The 23,346-nt window shown below is 39.8% G+C and overlaps 1 protein-coding gene across 4 annotated transcripts in view; it reads left to right on the top strand.

Moving 5' to 3' along the window:
* Window positions 1-23,346, top strand: part of atrnl1a (attractin like 1a) — a 293,068-nt gene that overhangs the window by 96,052 nt on the left and 173,670 nt on the right. For all 4 annotated transcript variants that reach the window (XM_088086416.1, XM_088086417.1, XM_088086420.1 and 1 more), the window contains one exon: window positions 16,070-16,163. In XM_088086416.1, coding sequence (XP_087942542.1) covers window positions 16,070-16,163 — 94 coding nt within the window. The remainder of the gene's footprint in view (window positions 1-16,069; window positions 16,164-23,346) is intronic.

The following is a 23,346-nucleotide window of genomic DNA, read 5'->3' on the forward strand; positions in this document are numbered from 1 at the left end:
GACTGGGAGGCAATGATGTGTGGCCGATTAGAGGACTGAATGATAGAGAGATGGACCAGGGAGGACAGAAGGCCTCGGCTCACAGGGTTGTAAAGAGGAGTGAGGGAGGGAGAGGGGGAGACGGAGGAGGAAAGGGAGACAAAGAAAAGGAGAGAAGACCATGTGGAGAGATATACAAGGTTAATATGGGTGGAAGAGGACAGTCGCCCTTGGACACAGAGACGATGAAGGAATAGAGAAGGAGATGGAGGGATGAATAGAGAAAGAGATGGAGGACAGACAGAGGAGAAGAGAGGGGAGTCTGTCCGTCCCCCCCCGTCCCCGTGACAGATGATTAACTAACCTTGTCAAATCTGGATGAAGTGTGTGTGTGTGTGTGTGTGTGTGTGCAGGGCATTAGTGTCCTTTTCTCTGAATGTAGCGTTCACCTTGTCCCGCACAAATCAAAACACACCCGCGCCAACCTTCAACGTGTTGGATGTCTGTTTGGACTTTTTCGTCCCTCAGAGGCCAGCATGCATTTAAGAGGCTGACGGGAAACCTGCGTGTTTTTATGCTCGTCCTGAGAGTCTTTGCTCTGTTGATTTCTGGTCGGTTTTTATTTCGGCGCAGAGAAAGACTGATGTTTTCTAAACGGTTTTTAGTCCGTTTGTCACTGAAGGGCTGTGCTGGAGCGCGCTCGCTGGCAGGTAGAAACACCTGGAAGAGGTGCACACACAGTTTTGTCACAGTTGTGTAGTTTAGATAGCGGCGCCTAAACAGTCATGGTCGAGGATAACGAGAGAGTTAACCCTTTAAAATCTGGATCGACATAAGTGTTCTTGTGCTGTGTTTGTTTACGAGCTGTTTCATCCTCAAAGGTCTAAAGAAATTGGTTTGGTTGCTTTTGAAAGGGTAATTTAATAATAATAATGATAAGAATTTGAAAGGTTTGGGAAAAAGCAGTGAGCAACTTGGCAAGAAGTGTCCGCATATTCCAAGAAATCAGCCAAAGGAATAAGATATTAAAAATGAATCGACCTGAAAATTAGGTTTTTTTTCTAAAAGGGGGGAAAAATGCCCAGAAAACTATTCATAATTATTTTACTTACATATTTAATTTTTTTATGGAATTTAAAATGACAGAAAACTGTGTTACAGAAAAAAATGTCCATACTTGTGTTTCACTTTCTTTTAGGTAATTTTCTTTCTACTTTTTACTAATTGCAAGATATTGCAAAAGGAACAAGATATTGACCTGATCTTTTAAAGGGAGAAAAAAACAACAACTTTAGAAACATGGCTCAGAAACTATTCACTGATTGTAGTTATTGTAATTAACATTAAACATTTAACATAATTAAACATTATTTTCAAGAAATTTACCTAATTTGTTCTCTAAAAAGACTAAGACTAAAAAACTAAGAAAGTTGTCTAGAACTATTCATTATTATTGTAATTACATATGTACAATTACATTTGTGAATACATTGGTATGACATATGTAAAATTATGTTACAGAAAAATGTATACATCTTTTTCTTTTTGTTTTCTTTGTTACTTTTTCTTTTGTTTGGACCGTGTCTTGCTAAGTTGCTCATTGCAATCTTACTGTGTTTTTCAAGAAATCAAACCAAATTGTCCATTTCGCCGTGTTGAGATGGATATTTAAACTCTTCCTCCTCAAATATGAGATGTTGAGTCACTGGACAAGTTATAGAAGTCAGCAACCTGAAAAGTCAGAATTAGCAGAATTCATGGACACAGATTTAGAATAATAAAAAAAAGACACAAAGCTAAAAAAAACTTAGATCATTAAGAGATGTGATTTTGACTTGACTTATAAAATATTGTGTGAAGAGGAAACCTGATTTCCTTTTATGAGGTGAAAGCCAGTAGCTAACACATGTTGTGTGTGCTGCACAAAAAGAGATTTCTCTGGCTTATGTGGAGTTTGTAAAGTTGCACGTTGTTTGGTCTTTCTGGTCTGAATGTGAACAAGGATTTAGGAATAGTCGGAGCGCTGTAAGGTACATACTGCACGCGTTCATGATCTCGTGCCTTTAACTCCACTCCTCTTAGTCATCTGATTTTTTGTGTGCTAATGATCAAACTCTTAAAAGCTTAAAAATGATTATTTCTGCAAGTCCTCAGGTTCTGTGAGGTACCACCAGCAGACCACTTGGGTCCCATGCTGCCCTCTGAATCGTCTTGCAGGCAAAGACTTGGGCTCATATTCTCTCTTCTTGTGCTTGTTATCTTTTGCTACCCGGTGCTTCAGCGTATAATGCTCCTCTGCCACCGGCACCTCACGCCCAACAGTTTTATTGCTTCCATAAATTTAGCATGATTCACATCAGTAGCTCGCTGTCTCCATCTCGCGCTGCACCGCCTCACTGGCTCTCTCTCCAGCTGTCGGTGCAGACTCTCAGTCATGCTGGTCGTGAGACGGAAACACCACACAAGTCAAACGTTGCTGTTGGGTCTTGAGGATGTTTTGTGAGGTTTCGTCATTTTTCGCAGGTTCAGCTCGATCTAGTGTTTGTTTCTTTTTGGGTTACGCATAACTTGTCATGGTTTCCAGAGTCTTACAAGAACAGGAAGGTCTCAGATACATAAGTTATCACTGGATGTGCTATACATTTATTAAAACAGGGAGAGAAGAGCCTGATATGAATTCTGGAGGATTAGTTTCTCTAGTGTTAAAGTTATGAAATAGTGTTATCTCAGCATTTTCTTTCCAGTGCAGCGATTCTTTTCTTCCAGTAAAATAAAAACCAGACAAAAGCACTTCAAGGTAAATGCAGGTGAATACTAGCCGACTTTTGAAAGCAGGCTAACAAATATTTTGACTGCTGCAAACCATTCATCCATTCACACAAACAACAGCCGACCCACAGATGGATATAGGCAAGTTACTGCGTAGAGCAATGATACTCAACTTAAGGCCTGCAGGCCAAATCCGCCCCCCCAAAGGGTGCTGTGTGGCCCCCAAAGCATGATCTAATTCACAATAAAAAAAACACACTGGGAATTGTTTTTGTACTTCTAGTATACGAAAGGTGCTAGAGTGCATAAAACAGCATCAAAACAGAGCTTTTTTATCAGTGGGAGTCCCCACACCCGCCGAGACAGATCCTAGCTAAGACCCTAATGTCCTAAAATCCTTGAAATGCCCTAAAATCTGAAAACTGTCCTAAAATCCTTGAAACACCCTAAAATCAGAGAAATGTTCTTAAGTCCTAGAAACGTCCTCAAATCCAAGAAATGTCCTTAAGTCCTAAAAATGGCCTAAAATCCAAGATACAGCCTAAAATTAAAAAAATGTCCTTAAATCCAAGAAATGTTCTGAAATTTTAGAAATGTCTCAATTCCAAAAATGTCCTAAAATCCTTGAGACACCCTAAAATCTGAGAAATGTCCTATAGTCCTAGAAATGTCCTAAAATCCAAGAAATGTACTAAAGTCCTAAAATGTCCTAAAATCCAAGAAATGTCCTAAAGTCCTAAAAAACCTCTGAAAATCCTAGAAATGCCCTGAAATTTGAGAAACCTCCTAAAATCCTCAGTACATGTATGGGTCTGCTGCAACCGGCCCCTGACAAACGTAGTTTTAACTTAAATCCTCATCATTTTTAGACCTCTGTGCTGGCAGCACGCGTGTCCTGAGGTGTTGTGTTTTCAGGTGGTCCGTCCGTCTGTCCATTCTATTATTGCGAACACGATATCGCAAGAACACCTCGAGGGATTTCACTCAAATATGGCACAAAAAGAGATCAGGGTAATACAAAGAGGCTGCAGGGACTTGACATGCATTTTCCATTTTAGTTGTGTTGTTACTGGCGGACAAATGACCTGTTTTGTGGCTCAGCTTTAAAACATGTTTTTCAGATTAAATTAGTTTATTATCACAAGAGGTCGCTTGTCAGAAAACTGTAAAATTGTTTGTCTTCAGCACGTGAACAAACAACCAGTGCTGTTGTTTCCTGGTGAAGGTGATCTCTTATGTCCCAACTGATAATGTTTCGCCCCTCTCTCTCTCTCTCTCTCTCTCTCTCTCTCTCTCTCGCTCTCTCTTTCTGTCCCTAATTTTGGGGATTTGATATACAGTCTCTGAGCAGGACGCAACAGCAGGAGCTCTTTGTAAATTTGTGTTCAGTGCAGGAGCTATAGAGATGTTGAGTGCTGTCTCTGCAAGAAACTGGCAACCCAGCAGCATCAACCAGAGACGAGGACATTAGGGTAGTGTGTGTGTGTGTGTGTGTGTGTGTGTGTGTGTGTGTGTGTGTGTGTGTGTGTGTGTGTGTGTGTGTGTGTGTGTGTGTGAATCAGACAGAGCCAGCTGTTGTTGAGCTTTAGCACCAGTAGAGTAGCAGATGAGGGATACAGCCTGCAGAGTCGCTCCATTCAGTCTTCTCTGCACAGACGCTGCCAAATCTACTCTCACCTGCTGTCTGTACGTGTGTGTGTGCGTGCATTGTGTGTGCGTGTGCGTTGTGTGTGTGTGTGTGTGTGTGTGTGTGTGTGTGTGTGTGTGTGTGTGTGTGTGTGTGTGCGCGCGCGTTGTGTGTTTGTGTACCTGTGGAGCCTTGTGGCAGAATTGCAAAGTACCCAGCATTCTTTGCGGTATCCAGTCATCTTCCCTCTGGCAGCTCTATTCCTGGCATCTGACTGGTCAACATACGGGCGCAAAGAAAAAAACAAAAGACACACACACACACACACACACACACACAAATGGTTCTGTGAATTTGATTTTAAACGGCTTCTGGATCCTCTTTGATCTCCAGTCAGCTGCAGCTGTGACTCATGTCTCGTCCAGAATAAGCTGCTTTCTTTCAGACTGTGAGCTTTCATTTATGGTTAGCGTCTCAACGGCAGACAATTAATATAACGAGCTTCCATGCTATCATTTCGGACAAGCAGTAGTTCTCAATTAAGTCTCCTGCGTCATTTTGCTCCACACTTGGCACAGATTTAATTCTGCAACCTCATGCTCAGAGCCATACACAGGGTTAACTTTTGTTTTTTCATGTTCAAGAAATGTCCTAAAAATTTCATACAAAATTTTTATAATATGAAACAAGAGGTGTGAATTCAAGCCAGTAACCAGAGTCCATGAGCCATTTACAGAAAACATACTCAAGATGTTACGACACACAACAGTAAATATCCATCACACCGTCTGCATCAGTGGCAGAGGAAGTTTTCAAATCCTTCACTGCAGTAAAAGTACTAATACTCAGGGTTGGTACAGTCATAAAAACCTGGGAGAGTCATGAAATTTGCAAATAGCAATTTTCAGGCCTTGAAAAGTTTTGGAAACTAAAAAAAATTGTGAAAGGTTCTGAAAAAGTAATGAAACTATGTTTCACAAAGCTGTATAATGATACATAATGTGTGAAAAGATCATCCTAAATCTGAAAATTTAACGATAGTTTCTGTTTTTATACTTTATATCTGTGATAAAAAGTGTAATTTTTGCAGATTTTTAAAATTCTTTTCAGGGAAACAAATTTCATGAAGAAAAAAAAATTAACTAAAAAAAAATCTGCTTTTTTACTTAAAAAATGCAAAAGAAAAAAAAAATCCCCTTTTTTCTTTAAAAATCACCCAAAAAAGGTAAACAGAAATCAGCAAAAAACTTAAAGGAAAAACAATTACCGTTTTTTGATTGATTTTTTTAAATTGTGTTTTTCATTTTATTTTTAGTGACCTGTCACTGATTCTCAGTGGTGGAAAGCAGCAGGAGGTGTTTCTGCATTTTTAAGCCAGGATTGTGACAAAGAAACTAGGTGTTTCACACAAAAAAAATGACCTTCTTTCTGACCATAATCAATTTTTTTGCCTAAATTTAACCACGTTTACCACAGAATTGTTGAAACATAATTAAACATATCAGCCACACTATAATATACAAATGTAACGTGTCCGTGGTTTGCAGACATGTTACCAGTTATTCCTGTGATTGGATAAAAAAATGAAACTGACACTAAAATGATTGAAACCTTAAAGTTATGACATTTAAAGGCTGAAGGTTCACATATCAGATTCTGCTTAGGGAAGGAAACTATATTCAGGAGCTTTTTGATGTCACAAAGAAACTGAAATCACTTTTCTCTTTGAATATAAAGAATATGTGTGTTCGTGTTTGCCCTCTCTGCCCTCGACCCCTCGTCACCGTCCCTTCATTAGACACAGCATAAAGCCCTGTCTGCTGTTATCCAGCCAAACTGCCCCGTCTGTGGAAGCGGACAAAGGAAATTCAGGAGTCAGCAGGAGGCGGAAGGTGACTTTGATGATGATGAAGATGATGAAAAAGTGTTCATGGAGATGAGCGTGTGATTGATCATAATCTGGGGGACAGAGCAGGGTTCAGTAGCACGCTGAAGAAAAGGGAATTTTAAAAAATGTTGACGATGTGATTATGATTCATAGCTGACAGGCAGCTGTCTTTTAGGACCAACGTGACTGATTTAAAATCCTCCACGTCGTTCCACTAAGTTTCATTCCATTTTTAACCCTGTAAAATCTTTATTGACATCAGTTTTCTTTACGTTCAGACGCCTTTCACAAGCTTTTTGACCCTTTTAAACCTCAGAAAATGGGACTGACGTCTCACCAAAACGTGAGGAGAAAAAATCAATGACGAACTTGAGAAATGGTGACAAGAAATCACCTTAAAATTAACTTTAAAAAAAGGCAAAAAAAAAGAAAAAATCTCCAGAAAATTATTTCTATAATCATAATAATTATATATATATAAATTACTGACAACAAATATATATAAAATAATTACTTTTTTGTTTTTAATTTTCAGCACTTATTTAAAATAATTATCTTATTTTCAGTAAATTTTCTTGTAATTTTTTACAGATTTTTTTGGTAACTTTAGGACCATGTCTTATTAAGTTGCTTGTTGCCTTTTCTACATGTTTTTGAAAGAAAACCAATCTGCTCAGATTTCAAAGGGTTAATAAGAATGTGAGTGAAAATATTGCAGCCTGAAGCAGAATAATAGCATCTTACAGCAGTTTAGAGATTCACTCATGACTTCATATTTGTGTCGAAACCCAAATTTTCTACATTTTGTCCATAATATTTAAAATAATCTACTGTAGAGTTTTGCAGAATAATCAAACATCAACACACTTCTGTCTTTGTCTCTATACGTACCACCGTGTTACACGAGTCTAATATTAGGAGGTAGCGACACTTAAAGGTGTCGCTGTCATACAGATGTGCAATCACGACACCATCACGAACATATGGGCACGCACATATAGACCTCATCAACGCTTCTTCTTTCTGTGTGAACAAGTCGCACGTTGCCAGTTCAAGGAAATGTATTGGGAGTTAAAGTGCTTTTGACATCAGGAGACGTGATCTGAGTCCAACAGATGCTGCAACCTGAAGCAGAATAATGTCAACTTACAGTGTCCAACTGCTTTGTTTAGAAAATGTTCCACTTTTAATATAATATAATTTAATTTGTTATTTTTGTTTTGCTCTTCAATGTCTTTATTATTATTATTATTATTATTTTCAGTTAGCATGTTAAGACAAAGTTCAACCAGGATTTTATGTCCTTATCTCTGCGGTTTATTTTAAATGAGGTCCTCTTGGCACGGCTCAGGTTAAACTTCAAATAAAACAAAAATAAGAGAGAAATGAGTAGAAACACACACGAGATGCTAATTTTGGGAATCTTAGTTATTTAGAGAAATTTAGAGATAAAAGAAGAAAAACGGTGTTTGTGTTTGAAATCAGGCCAGAAGAAAAGTGTTTTGTGCAGAGCGCAGATTCAAATGTGTCATATCAGTGTTTCTAAAATTAAGTAGTTTATGGCTGACTTCATCAACAGGAAGTGGAGGGGATGGTGGATGGCGTGACGTCTCTGTCAAACATGCAACTCATGTATGCATTTCTAGCAGAATATTGTTGTGAAAATGGTTATTTTTTTTACTCAGATGTTGGGGATTGTGCCCCCATAATCGGGTATTTTAAGCCTAAAAACGATATTTTCCCAACCATAATCAGGTGGTTCTCATGCCTAACCTTAACCACACGTCAACAACAGCATTGTTGAAAAGTTAAGACACAAATTGCTCTTAATAACATGCAAATGTGAAAATATGTTTGTACTTTTTAACATATTTTTGTAATTTTTTTAGCTGATTTGTAGTAGTTTTTTTGTTTATTTTAAAGAACACAAAAAAGAAACAAAAAACGTGCATGCATTAATAAAACAGATGCAGCACTGCGATCAAAAGATGATAAGCAGCTGGTTTGATCATCGTGGCTCCAAAAATATCAAATGCTTTGTTTGACTAGCCTGATTTGTTTATACAGTTTTTTGCTTCACCTTCACGTTACTACATCGTCATTTGTCTGTCTTATTTTACTTGTATGAAGTTATTTTGTTTTAGTCATGCTGCAGAAACAGCATGTGTGAATTATATAGTTCACCATTTTAACAGGCAGAAAATGCATGTGAATTATGCAGCTTTTCTGGTCAACAATGCTCTTTTTTTCAACTTTTAGTTCTTTTTTGTTTTTTTTCATTGGCCAATATTTCAGATAAAGAGATTCTTGAAAAGCAGAAGAGAAATAATTCAGTACGCTATAAAAAAGAAGGAATTCTAGTCATAATTCACATGTTTAAGGGGCATAATAAACAGCTGGTTCTGATTCATTTATTTTATTCAGGTTGTAAACTCATCACTTTCTGTCAGCGCGCAGAGCTGCGGAGGCGGAGAATTCATAAATTAGAATTTGTTAAAATCTCGGCTGAGTGATATTTAGCAGCGGCAGAGAGGATTCTTAAAAAAAAAACACAAAAAAACCTTCAGAGCTCCACAAAGGCCCTTGAATTTTTTTTCTCCTTATTAAGCTATCTTGAGTTTTCTAACTGCGCGCCCCTCGGGGATGAGACGGAGCCGAGCGAGGATCGTTCTGTAATGTTTTCTCACTGACTTACTTCCTCATCTCTACCTGTCTCTGTGTGACTCATTCACACACACACACACACACACACATGCACAGACGGCTCAGCTACACACAAACACACCCTGAAAACAGGCGTGCTTTGTGTTGTGTGTGTACACGCAGCGGCAGCAGGGTGAGAAATTGTACTCTCTTCAGGGGGCTTGAACAAGTCATGGGAAATATGATTTGGACTGTATCAAATCAGCCTTTTTTGCTAAGAGATCAGGTTTCTTTATAGTGCGGCTTATTTCTGTGTTGTCAGCAAGTGCGGTGCGTGATGTGCTTCCTCCTCCGTCCGTTTCATTCACTCATTCGCTCTCTCTCTCTGTTGTGAATCCCCTGCTCCCTCCATCCTTCACCTCCGGTCGCTCCCTCTTGCTCACAGAATTGAGCTCACTTCCTCTGGGCAGCTGAATATGACTGTGTGTGCAGACTGTTTGCATGAGTCAAGCGACTGTTTTACAATGAGGATCTCCACGTTGAGTGAGAGAGCCTGACTCACCGGATGAAGGATGAGACAGTAACACCGAAAAATACATCTTAAGCTGGTTGACCAGCGTTTTTTGACCAGCTTAAGGTATGATTTCACATCATTTTTGATGGTCATACCAGCTTGTAATGGTCACTCCAGCTGGTTTATCCATTAAACTTGAAACAAAATCCGCGTCCTTGAGTCTGAAGAAATAACAGTGTGATGAGGCGGAAGTATGAAAAGCAAAAGGCATAAATCAGTCAAGTCCTCTGTCCTGCGTTCTGCATAAAGATAAATGTGCACAGCTTGATAGGCAGGTTACACCAGCATGTCAAACCATCAAAGATGGTTTTAACTGGTTTCAGCTGGTCTTTGATGGTCTTTGGTGGTCTTAGATGATCGTGACCCAGTTCTTCCTCGTCTTTCTTGTCAACATTGTCTTTGAAAAAATGAAAGCCTTTCATGACACTATCCTGGATGCGACGTTTCAGTAAAGAACAGCTGCTTTTTAGTGGCACAATCCCAGCTGCAAATGCAGCCGTATCTGTGAAAAATAGCTGCTTTCCAGGGCACTATTTTGGCTGGAAACATGACGATGTCTGTGTAAAAAAATAAAAAAAATAAAAGCCTTTCATGGAACTATCCCGGCCGAAAACACAGTGACGTCTCAATAAAAAACAACCACTTTTAATGTAACAGTGCTGGCTGAAATGCAGCAATGTTGGGAAAAAAAACGACCAGTTTTTGTGGCATCATCTCTGGAGAAAACTTGCCGATGTCTGGGTAAAAAATAACCTCTTTTTGCAGTGCTATTCTCAAATGAAACTTAGCTGTATCTTGGTTGAAAACAACTGCTTTTTGTGGCTCTATCCTGGAAGGAAACGCAGCAATATCTCTTTTAAAAAATAACTGCCTTTTGTGACACTGTGCCGGCTGGAATATGGCAATGTCCGGGTAAAAAACAACCTCTTTTTGTGGCAATATCCTGGAAAGAAATGCAGCAACATCTCTGTAGAAAACGATTTTTGTGGCACTATCTTGGCAGAAAATGAGGCAATGTCTGTAACAAAAAACTGTCTTTCGTGGCACTATCCCGGGTGAATATGCAGCGATATCTCTGTAAAACACAACAACTTTTTTGGTCCTATCCTGGTAGAAAAAGCAGCCTTGACTTTATAAACAATCCGTTTTTGTTGTTTTTTGGTCTCAAATAGTAATCTGCAGCATGGGAGGTATCCTGTGGGGGTGACGTGCCATCCAGCATCCCCTCCACCTCAAGATGACACAGTCACTTTATAAACCGTGTCACTTTAGACATATTAGCACGCTATGTCTGAAACGTTTCTATGACATCTGTGATTTACAGAAACATACAATTCCAACATTATTTTCTGGCGAGTGGGTTGTCCTGCCAGTCACGAGTTTAAACTCTTTGTATTTGAAAGACAAGATGGTTTATCAGTCAGTTAGAACCTCAACTTTACAGGCATTCATTAGTCTTCACATGAACCGGTTTTTGTATCGTACATCTATTTTGCAGACAGACTGCAGTCTGAGTCATCATACAAGCCTCCATCCATGTTATCTGTCCTGTATCTGTCATGCATTAATGTCCCAGCAGCCTCACTAGATCCACTTTGAATGTTGTACTCTTGGAACAATGACGGCACTCTGACGGCTCCTTTCTGTGAGCTTCATGCTGTAACACCCTGAACAGCCTGCAGGCCTAGTTTGCAGTTTGATCAGCAGCGTTTGCACAGAATATAAAAAGGTGAAAGGTAGACGGGGGGTGTGCCTGTGAGATGACAGCTTTTACCAGCAAACAGCACCAGAAATAAAGCAGCAAATTATCTTGCAGATAGGGTGAAACAAGTTGTCAGCGAGGTTGACAGCGAGGTTGCATAAGTTATAAAAGAACACAGTGACAAACAGAATTTTGCATTTTGTAATATTTCCGTCTCGTAGATCATCAATGAATAAAATTAAGTTTAGTTTTTTACAATATCAACAATGTTTTAGAAACCAAGATTTTACTTTTCTGTATTATCAAAAAAGTGTCTGTTTATCAATTCAAGTTTTAGTTTTAGTCAAAATCTAGAAATTAAATGGAGTCGATTATATCTAGACTTTGCGACAGTCGTGAGTGTGTGCAGAGCAGGCAGCTGCACTCAGCAGAAGAAACGTCACAAACTATGAATGTTACATTTGCACGTTATTGTGTAGCCGATGGTGAAAATTAACGTGTCAATAACCAGCCTGTTCTCATTCCAAAGTCATCAAATACTGCCGCTTTTGCAGCGCTTTCAGCACAAAATCACGACGCCAAAAGTCATGTTTCGTGGCAGCATGATACGCCGCTGCATGGTTTCAGTTGAAAGTGCAGCCAGATGCAACCTGTCATATGTGCATGAAAAACAGCAGGATCGTGTCATGCTGACACACCGCTAGTAAAGATGAATATAAAGAGCACGAAGGTCCTTTTCGGGTGGGCGGGAGGGGCAGTGGATGGGCCCCACTCACCTCTGACTGTTTACTTCCATTTTCAGTGTAGAAACCGTGATGTCTTTCCTAAACAAACACTTACGTTGACGCCCCAGCGTTGGCTGCCACGTGCTTTTGTCGATATCCCAGTGTTGGTTGTGGGATCCTGAAATGTCACCAGCATGATTTGTAGTTGTGGAAGTCTGTTTATAAAGCAGCATTATGTGACAACTTGGGATGAGAATGTGTTGTGAAAAGCAACGATTGCAGTACTTCGGCAGCTCCAGCGGTCCAGCGTTGGACACAGCTGGCTGTTGTTCCTGTTGAGCGGCATCACTTGTCTTGTGCTGCTCTCAGATGTCTCTCACAAGTATTTAGAGCCTTGAACACTGAGAAAATTTGTGCGATTTCTTTCAGAAATATGGGGAAAAAAGTCACTAAGCAACTTTGTGAGAAATTTTCCATAAATTCCAAGAAATTAGTTGATTTAGAAAATTATTTTAAAAGCATTAGGGGAAAACTACTTTTATAATTTATCATAATGATATGTTTAAAATGATGTCACCAAATAATTAGAATAGTTGAGCGCCTAACACAGGCCATTTCCTTTTTCTTTATTTGCTCACTTATTTATTTATCCATTATTCTTCTTATTATTATTAATTAGTGTATTTTTTTCTAATTTTTATGTAATTTTTGTGTACTTTTTACAAATTTCTCGCTATTTTTTGGGGGTCATTTCTTCTGTCATTGCTGATTGCCTCCTTCCCACGTTTTTGGAAGAAATCCAGCCATTTTCTCAGGTTTCAAAGAGTCAATGCAGTTCTCTGTGAGGGACTTTTTTTATTTTTTGCTGTGAGATCTGAAATTAATTGCCTTTTTTTTTTTTCTGCACCAGGCGACTCCACCTCAGAGGTTGTGCTTTGTCTGTTCAAGTGTCTTGGATCAATTTATAATGTGGCCTTTGAGATTGCAGTTGGATAGTGAAAGCTGGGAGCAGTTTTTCTTTGTTTTGTGTGTGAAGCTCTCGGATGATTGTGGCGCTCTGTAAGCCTCAAACCAAAACAGAAACAAGTTCTTGGCAGCTTTTTAAGCCTTTAACCAGAATTCATCATCTCTGTCTCATTCTGTTATTTTCTGTCCGTATTGGCTTTTCTGAAGTGTTCATTGGCAAAATCTGTGTGAGTTCATAAATCTGCTGGCTGTGTCCTTTGTATGCCTTTGTCGACCGCCTGTTAAATCAATATTGTATGAACAGCAGGGTGACCCGAGGCTGCGCTAACACACCTGTGATTTGTCTATTATCTCCAGTCTAAAAGCCACTTCTTGTTAAGGCTGTGTTATCTCCCGGAGCCTGCAGTTCGCTGTGCATCCCTGAAAAGGTTTTCTTTCTTTGTGACGGGGGTCAATGTAATTTCAAGTAATAGATTGAAATTGTATTTTGTTGTTGTTGCTGCCTCCTCTGCTGTCTGTGTTTTTCAAGTTGAAGAATTTGACATTTAAACGCCCCGCTGTGCAACCTTGCTCCTCTGCCGCTCAGTGTGTGCACCTTCAAGAATCTAAATATTTAAAGCAGCGTTTATGCCTGCTACCTTGTTTTTGTTGTGTGTAAGCGATCGGATCAGGCCCTTTTCCCAGGCAGAGGAGGAGAGGGGATAGAAGAGGTTGTTTTCCTCTCATTATCCGCCGGCGCCTTGGCTTTACCTTGACCTGAGCGCACCACTGTTTTATTACAGGGCCTGTCTCGGTGCCAATTGGAGAGAATAAGAACAAAGCACAAAGTCAATTCAGCTGGAGAGGGACACGGGAAAGAGCGGCCTTGTGCGGATGTGAACACACACACACACACACACACACACACACACACACACACACACACACACACGTCGTAACACAAGGGTAGAGAGAACGTTCCTGTTTGTCTCTACCATTAGTCACTCCATGCAGAAGTGATTTAGTGTCTAAATTACGGGCTCGGCTCCATGTGAATCATGCGGCTACATCATGCTCTGCTTTTGCATAACAAAACGATTAAAAAGATTAGACTCACCAAAAAAGGCGCCCATCTCTGTGGCTCTAATCAAAAGCGCACTACCTACAATAAAGAGCTTCCAAAAGCCAAATTTCACCATCTGGGATGTTACCATATGCAGTTGAATGCTCCGGATGTTTTCCAGAGGGGTTTTATCTACTTTGAATAACATCCTGCGTGATTACACCCTAAATCTGATGTTGATAAACAGCTTATTACCATATTAGTTTATTTTCCTTTCTCTGGTGCAATTACAAAATCATTTTTTGACATCTGGCATTCAGTACTGAGATATTTTAGTTTTCTTGTCTTGACATGACTGCTGTGTATTTTCTGTGGCTTTGACTCGGCAGTTATCTTTATAAAGAACAGGACCAGAGGCCGTATTCACAAACACTGAGAAAACTCTAAGAGAGCTCCAAATTTTGCCCTAAAAACTTGTGAGAAGTCCTAACTTATGAGTAGTTTAGGAAAGTTCTCAATGCAACTCTGAGCAAAGAAGGGAAAGAAACTTTAAACTCAGTGAGGAGGTGTGGTTGACCCTGTTGCTAGGTATGATGCAGTCTTTTTACAGATGCGATTGGTTGTCACAAGGTGTGGCCATCTAGTAGAAATTAAATGAGCTACGTCACAATGTGAGACTGTGAAAGTGTTTCTTGTGTGATCACAGTGTAAGTGTACATGCACAGTTTAGTTACTGTTACAGCTCAAATACACCATTTAAGTGGACCACTGTCCTTGTCCCAGTATACAAGCACTGGGGGAGACATCACTTAGCTTCTGTGCCAGTGTTGTGGGACTGCTCTTTGTTTATCAGAGGAGGGGGTGGCTGGGGTGTGATTTTTTCTATTCAAAAGAAATAAAAATTTTTAAGTCGCATGTCCCTCATCTAAGCCAAAATTAAAAACACAAGTCCCTCCTCAGTGCTTACGTTTAAAAAAAAATGCCTGAACCATTTTGCAGCACCCCTCCCCCCCTTATAAATAGCGAATAGTCCCTATCTATAAACAGAGGGAGGGCAGCACAGTGACTAAAGGCATGTGCAGAGTGTCTGCACCAGAGTAAGGTTTGCACATGACAGAGGAGAAAAAACATAAAACAACCCCAAAACACCAGAAAATCTCAGAAATGCAGATTTGCATGGGGCTAATATTTTACCACCTCTTTGTTTGCCGAAATATCTCAGGTAATTTGCCCTGAAATCTTTACTGCACAAATTTCAGACATGGCTGATTTGCACAGGATTAAAACCACAGACTTTCCCCACTGTGATTATAAATTACCTGAGGTCCTCTCATTATACTGTCCCATGTGAAACGGGCTAAAGCCAACATTTTTTTTCTAGCCATTGTGTTGAAAAGACAACTGTTGATTTTGTATTACATCATACGTTTCTGAAGTGTTGTCTGATGTCCGGTATGAACGGTAGGAACAATTGCTGTGACTGAAATCATCCCTTAAATATTCCATTTAATAGGCACTTAGATTCACTAAAAAATGCTGTAAAATAGTTCACTGGTGACTTTTGTTGCCCAGAAACAACTTTGCATTCAAACAGTTTTTAAAGGAAATGCATTGTTGTTTAAGTAATGCTACTTTTTAATGTTGTATTAGGTAAAAGTGCATAGAGTTCAGTCTCTCCTCAGAGCAGAGAAACAAGAGAAAACATTTCAATCAGGAACTTAACACCCATTAGTGCGGAGTGGGATGACTCAGAGCCACAACGTGCTGCGGTGTTTCTCGGAAAATGACTGATTTATCCTTTTCTACATCTCTTACTCCCATTCTCACGGTCCTCCGCTCTGTCTACATCTCTGCTTCTGTCTCCACCTTTTCAGCACCGTCCTTCTCTCCCCCACTCACTCTCCTCTATCTCGCTTCCCCTCCTCGCACTGACTTTGTCTGCATACAAAGAATTATTGTGTTTATGGATGGTATGCGGGTTTTGGATGCCGAGCGGTGCCACTGCAGTACTTTCTCGCTCAAAGGAATCGAAGCAGTTGTTGCACAAGTTGTCTTTGAGAAAATGTTCAGAAAATCATCACAGATTTTACTTTGAGATTTCAAAAATAAAAACTTGACACATCTTTGTCTCCTTCCATTGTCTTTTCTCTGCAGCATGCAAGTGTAACAGCCACGCCAACGTGTGCCACGTCAACACGGGGAAGTGCTTCTGTACCACCAAGGGCATCAAGGGAGACCAGTGTCAGCTGTGAGTACACGATCATGTGACCGTTCAGCTCGTTCTCGTTCATAGCTCGTCACATGGTGCCGCTCTGTCTGTCTGCATCGACCTGTAACGCTTCAGGTATCCTTCAGCTGCCGATGCACCGAAATGCCGTTACCGTGATGTCAGGTTCACATGTGGTGGGATGAAGCAGAACGGTCTTTGTTTACACAACAGTGCGGACAGTCATGGTGGTTAGGATCAGGCACCAAAGTCACAGATGGTTATGTTTAGGCAGAAGAGGCACATGTGTCATGTTACATGTTTGAAAACCGCTGGACTAGTGGTGCCGGATGATCACGGCAAAACTCAAAGAAAAGTTTTGAAATTTATTTAGTTTTTGGACGTTATTGAAGATGTGTGGGAACCCTTGATGTCACTCTTTGGATTATGTTTGTAACTGTTTCAAAAAAACTGCGTTATTAGCAGGCTCAGAGGTCATTGTTGGGTTTTTTAAAACAAGTTTTTGGTTAATTTGAATTTTTGGGGGTTTAGGGTTTAGAGAAGTGTGATATTTTCTTTTGTTTTCACAATGATAGAAAGAACAATGAAGAACAAAGTGTGTGTGTGTCCCTGTGTGTGTGTGTGCGTGCGCGTGCGCGTGCGTGCGTGTGTGTGTGCGTGCGTGTGTGTGTGTGTGCGTGTGTGTGTGTGTGTGTGTGTTTTCCCCTGACTGTGCCAGACTCAGCCACTGCAGAACTACAATATCTTAAATGGCTTGGCGAACCAACACACCACAGAGACAGACTGAAAAGTGCTGCATCGATAAATCTAACAGGCGAGGCTAGAGAGCAGAAACAGAGTACACTGTGTGTGTGTGTGTGTGTGTGTGTGTGTGTGTGTGTGTGTGTGTGTGTGTGTGTGTGAGAAAAAGGAACATACAGTATGACAAGACAAGAGAACTGAAGCAGTGAGACACATTTCATGTCTGTCAACTGTGATACTGAAGCATGTTTCATGTGTTATTGTAATAAACAACACAGTGTGTGTGTATGCGTGTGTGTGTGTGTTTGTGTGCGTGTGCGTGTGCGTTTGATGTTTCATAAACTCGCTTTGTGCTTGTAATTGCAGCTGTTATGCGCTGGTACAATTGGTAATGTGTTTATTTAGACTCAGGCATGTTTTTTTACTGTCATTTTGCTTCATCACAGCTGATTATTTTGTTTCTGTGTTTGATTAGTTTCTTTTATTTACAGAAAATTCAACCAACTGGGAGAAAAAGCTGCACAAATATTGTTATTATTAATGCTAAAAGCAGTTGAATGTTAAGCCACCTGTTTAATCTGTTAGTCATATTCACTGATAACGATATCTGTCGTCTTCACTTTGAGGCGTGTTGAAACTGATAGAGAGCGTCACGTTCCTTCAAACCATGAAACTCATTTGTCTAGAGTTACAAGTCAGATTTTAGAGCTATGCCCCCTTCACATGTGCCCCTTACTAACACACAGAGACACACAGTTATATCTGCTACCAATTATGTAAATGTTTGGACCCTTAACGTAAACTTTCACCACTAACCTCCACATAACCCCGAAATGACCCTAAAGTTCGGCTCAGCTCCTGACGTCAAAATGAGCTCACACTAAAAGACTCTCCACATGTTTACTGTCAGCTTTGATCACAGTTTGTGTCACAGTATTTTTCTTGAGAGTATTCCTTTGAGACACTATTGGTTTTCGTTTCACATTTTCACAAAAACATAGAGATATTTTTGACATGATGATGAAACACATTTGCGAGATGCCTGTGTTTCCTTTAGTGATGTTCTGCGCCTTCTCCTCTGGTGATAACATCCCAGTAACCATGGTGATGGATGTTCAAAACATTAGCAGCTTTATTTCTATTGCAGCCACCGAACTAGCCGTCAATATTTCCAATCCAAGGCCACGTAGGCGTGTTATGTGAGTGATAATAGAGCCTGTTATATGTGGGAGCGGCCATGTATGAGGGATTTCTGGGAGCTGATAGTCCACGATTTCACAGAGGAATTGTGGATTTATAACTTCGGGATAATCCGCTCAACTTTCTCAGTTATGTGATGCAATAACAGCTCTTGTAGCTCCTGCTGCATCATGGGAGCCAGTTCCTGCTGACAAGCACATAGACATAGCATCATGTGACCTAGAAAAGACAAACAAATATTTCCATTGCTGTTTTGCAAAATATGGCTTTTTCAAATTACCTGAAATACCACCTCATGCGAGAGTAAAAACTTTTTTGGGATAAATCTATTTTCTGAAATTGATGTGTTTCCATTAGGCGTGTGAAAACCTGACTACTGATTTGGTAAACACGACAAATAGTTGACACCGGGATGTTTTGCTCGCCTCCAAAGCACTTACAACGAAGCTGTTAGCACAGGTTTTGAGCTGTAATTCAGCAGTAAATAAGCAGCACTTAATCAATAATAAGTTGATTTTAGGCGCTTGCAGCATGTTCCATTTATGACTTTACACAATTTTCTAGCAACAGGTGGGTCTGGAGAAAAAACGCCATCCTTTAAAATTAAAGTGAGTGCTTGAAAAAGTCCTTGAAAGTTCATGAATTTTCCTTATAATAATAATAATAATAATAATAATAATAATAATAATAATAAAAAATAATAATGATAAGGATAGTAATGTTAATAATAAGCTTTATTTGTATAGCACTTATCTAAACAAGGTTACTAAGTGCTTCACACAGTGCAAAAGAATATACAAAGAAAAATACAAATACAATAAATAAAACAATGTTATGAGCCAAGATAAAAGTGTAACAGACATAAAACACATAATTTACATATTTCCATATTACAATATACATATTGTGTGCAGAAATCGAGCAAATGTTATTTTCCTAACAGTAACAAGTGTTTTTTGTGCCACACTTTAACTCCAATATAACTGAAATGCACAAGTTTCAACATATCAGTTACATGTAATAACTTAAGATACAAACGTAACTTATCTGTGGTTTGCAGAAACGTGCGGTGCCAACGTTTTTCCGGCGATTAGGCTGCAATAACGTTTGTCAGACTGAGCAAGGGATTAAAATGCGATGGCCATTCAGTCTGATTGTCACACTGGTTACATACTGGCAAATCTGGAACAAAACCCAGCTGCGGTCGAGTCCGAGTTCATGCTGAATTGGCCGTTCATTTGGCATTTCTGTCACTTTTTTTGAGCGTAACGTTCTTTTCATCGCACACCAATATTTCATTATTCTGGAGGAGCCTCCTCAGAGGCCGAGTGTTTGTGTGTGTTCACTTGTGCGTCTCTAAGCCACTGTGCTGCAGTCGCTTTCACCTTTGATTTGCTCTGACACCCTCTCCGTCTCTCTCTAAATGTCTCTCTGTCACACCGCTGTTTGTTTTGCTTGAGTCACTCCAAAATGGCATGCCAAGTAGAGGGCCATTTGTTTGTCGTTTTGATTATGAACGAGCAATTTCCCCCCCAGGAGCGGACGGTAAGCGTCCCCCGGGTTACGTCAGGTGTGTGGCTGCTTCTTTGAGTGTGTGTGTTCTGTGAAAAATCACAAACGCTGAGAGTCAGAGTTAATGAGGCCAGGAGGTAAAGCATTTTTTTCCCCTTTCTTGCTTCTTTTGTGTGTGTCGTTACGTGGCTATGATTGTGAAGATATGGTTTTGTTCTCTGCTCGACTGCATCGCTCGATATGATACATATGAAACGTGCAAATATAACATATTCATGGTTTGCAGAAATATACAATACCAACATTTTCTTCTGGCGACAGGTCTGCTGATATCTGCTGGCTACGCTAGAATCATCCCCAGAGACTTACAGATGAGAAAATCACCTGAAATTGTCATTATATTTTTTTTAAATCACCAAAAATTTTAAAAGAAAAAAACAATCAATAATGGTTAAAGTCACAACAAAAATCCCCAAAGAATGGGGCGCCTGGTGGCTCAGTGGATAGAGTGGCGCCACATATATAGAGGTTGTATCCTTGCTGCAGCGGGCGCGGGTTCGATTCCGGCCTTGACCTTCTGCTACATGTCGCCCCCTCTCTCTCTCCCCTTTTCACTTATAAACTGTCCTGTCCATTAAAAGGGATAGAACCCCCCCCCCCAAAAAAAATTTAAAAAAAATAAATCATCAAAAATTTGTTAAAATCACCACAAATTTTAAAAGAAAAAAAAATCCAAAAAATTGAGAAAAAAGTAAAAATCAGCAACAATTCTAAAAAGAAAAAAATCATTAGAAATCTGTAAAAATAATGAATAATAAAAAATAGTAAAAACAATAACAAATTGATTTAAAGTTGCCCATCCCCAAGCCAGGAGACAAACAAACAAAAAAATCTTACTAAACAGACACTGATTTTGATTCAGGTTTTAAGAGTTAAATCCTAGAAAGTCCTGCTGGTAGCCGATGGGTTCTGACATTAACACCCGAGTCAGTAAAGATGGGACATTTCTCATCAATATCTGTCGATGTTGAGATAAATCTCACCGGACCACAGTGTCGGACGTCCCGTCAGCGTCCTGCAGCTCTGCCGCCAGCAGAGCGGAAATGACTCTTACAGCACATCACATCTAAAGCCGGTGAGAATGTGTGAATAGTAACAGCTGTTGCGTGTAGTCCAGAGTGTGAACGTTGCAGGTTTAGACTGCTGAAACACGTTCTGTAGCTGAGCTACAGATACTCTGTGGAAAAGGTTCGCCAGCTGTTCTCCTGCTCTTTGAGTGTGTTTACAGTTTGGATTTTACAACATTCATTAATAATCTATTAAAAGTTTAACCTGCGTGGACTTTATGTTATTTTTACTGTGGGTTACTTTAACATTAACAGGTCTCTGCTTTATTTCTGCCTGTTTTCTGTCTGGTTGCATCGTCTGACTGACGGTTTGATTGTGTTAATTTAGCTTTAATTGGCCTCCTCTCCGAATGTAGCGAGCTCCACTAATTGACTGTTAATTTGCATCTTTTACTGTACTTGACTGGAGAGTGTTTGTGTGTGAATGTTTGTCATTTTTAATGTTGCTTAACAAGGTAGAGTTTTCTGTTATACTAACTGCACACTGATTCGTTTTCATATAAACGTCTCGGCGGTTGAAACACCTTCATACCGCTGGAATAAATGACACACGCGCACACACACGCACACACACACACACACAAGCAGGACCAATATCATCGTGACCTTTAATCTCCAATTTGTTCATCTTTGCAAGGGTTTCCAGGAACAGCAAGCCGAGCAAAAATACTTGTCACTCGTGTGTGTGTGTGTGTGTGTGTGTGTGTGTGTGTGTGTGTGTGTGTGTGTGTGCGTGCAGCTGAGTCAGATTGTGTTTTAAGTGATGAGGCAGTCCAGTCCTGTGTGGCCCTTATCTCGTCCCCATTAGGCCGTTGTAAGCAGCTTAAGTGTCCGTCCCCTTTTTGTTGGAGCTCTGCGTCCAGGACTTTAGTGTCCCCCGAGAGAGAAAATAGCTTGTCCTCGTCTCCTACATAGCCTGCAAGTCAGCTTATCCTCTGCATATACATAAATGTATAAACTTTTATTTGGCCAGCATCAGGACACGGTCAGGGGTATATCAGGAGATAGTTAGCTTGTGAGCTGCATGACTAGCTTTGTTTTTGTTTTTTGTCGTCTTAGACCTCACTAAAAATGGAAAAGTCTTTCCAAAAAGTCCTAATGTGCTAATATCTGGCTTTTGTATGTAATGGTGAAAATAACAATGAGCATTAACACTTGTGTTAAAATGACTCAATGATACAACGCCAGGGTGAACCTGTAATTTTATTTAATTAACCCCTTCAAAACCTGATGTCAAGTCACTTTTCTTGTGCTGCAAGTATTTAATCTCTGAATCCTGAACAAATTTGTGTGATATATATTATTATTAGTTAGATAAATTATTAGATTTTTTAAAAGCAAGGTGAAAAAAGTATAAAAAACTATGTTGTTTTTTAACAATTTTTTTTTTCACTAATTTTCACATAATTTCTTGTACTTTTTTACAAATGTTTGCTAATTTTTGGTTTCGTTGCTCACTGCCTTCTTACAATGTTTTTGGAAAGAAATCCATCCAATTTCAAAGGGTTAAATGAATTGGATGTGCCTTCACAAAATACTGTGTCTGCCAAAGAGCGCTCCTAACATTGATCAAAGTCAGTCAGAAAGACAAACAAAGAAGCAACCGCTTTAACATTTTCACTGGCCTCCATGCTGTTTTCTCCTTTATACTAATGACTGGGTGTGATGTCAGATGTGACACACCAGGACAAAAAACTCGTCTGCTGCAGGGCTCTGTACACAGCTCTGGTGTACTGGCAATTGAAAAGATGTCTATATCTTATTTAAGCAGGTTTTCCGGTGTTTTAAAAACCTGCATATAAAAGCTACATTTGGTGGCAAAAGCCTCTTTCTTCAAATTTTACTTTTTGACTTAGCTCCTTCTTTCTTTCTTCCTTTCTCTTCTCCTCTCTTTCCTGCAGATGACACCCAGTAAGACACCCGTGAATCTCTGAGCGCTGCCAAAATGAAATAAAATATCCGCACATTCAGCTTCTTGTAAAGGACCATCCCTCAGTTCAGCAAAAATCTCAGTTATTTGGAGCACATTGGTCTAAATGTCAAGTGGTCTCTTAAGCTGATTCACACGCTACTATTAGCCCTAAAAGTATCATCCTGCTTTTTTATTTGTTTTATTGTTCTAAACTCCTGATTCAGGATTCAGGCTCAGTGAGGCGGTCGTGGTTTAAGGCCTCGTCCTTGGCTGGTGGTTTACAGAGGAATGAAATATTCAGTATCCGGCGCTGCTCTGTGACCTGCTGCAGCACTACGAGCGAATTCACAAACACTGCGGCTGTAAACCTCAACTGCCCTCTTGTTCACTGGTTCATCATCCTTTCGCTCTTTCTTTTTGAACCAGTAAAGCTGTGTTTACTGTCCATATTTAGTAAAGCTCGTCAAATATCTGCAAATGGTTTTGATAACCAGCATTTTTCTTTTTTTCTTTTTTTTTTTTTAATGGCCATGATACAGAACTTCAGATCAGCTTTTGCACTGCCCATAAACAACACTTTTGTGTTTCTCCTAAAGGTTTTCCAGATAAATGTCATAGAGCAGTGATACTCAACTTACAGCTCAGGGGCCAAATCTGGCCCCCCAACCATTGTCTGATTCACAATAAACACAGAGTGATTCACACTGGGAGT

Source organism: Plectropomus leopardus, chromosome 13, assembly GCF_026936395.1.
Source record: "Plectropomus leopardus strain MGB_pleo_1.0 chromosome 13, ASM2693639v1, whole genome shotgun sequence".
In the NCBI taxonomy this organism is placed as follows: Eukaryota; Metazoa; Chordata; class Actinopteri; order Perciformes; family Serranidae; genus Plectropomus; species Plectropomus leopardus.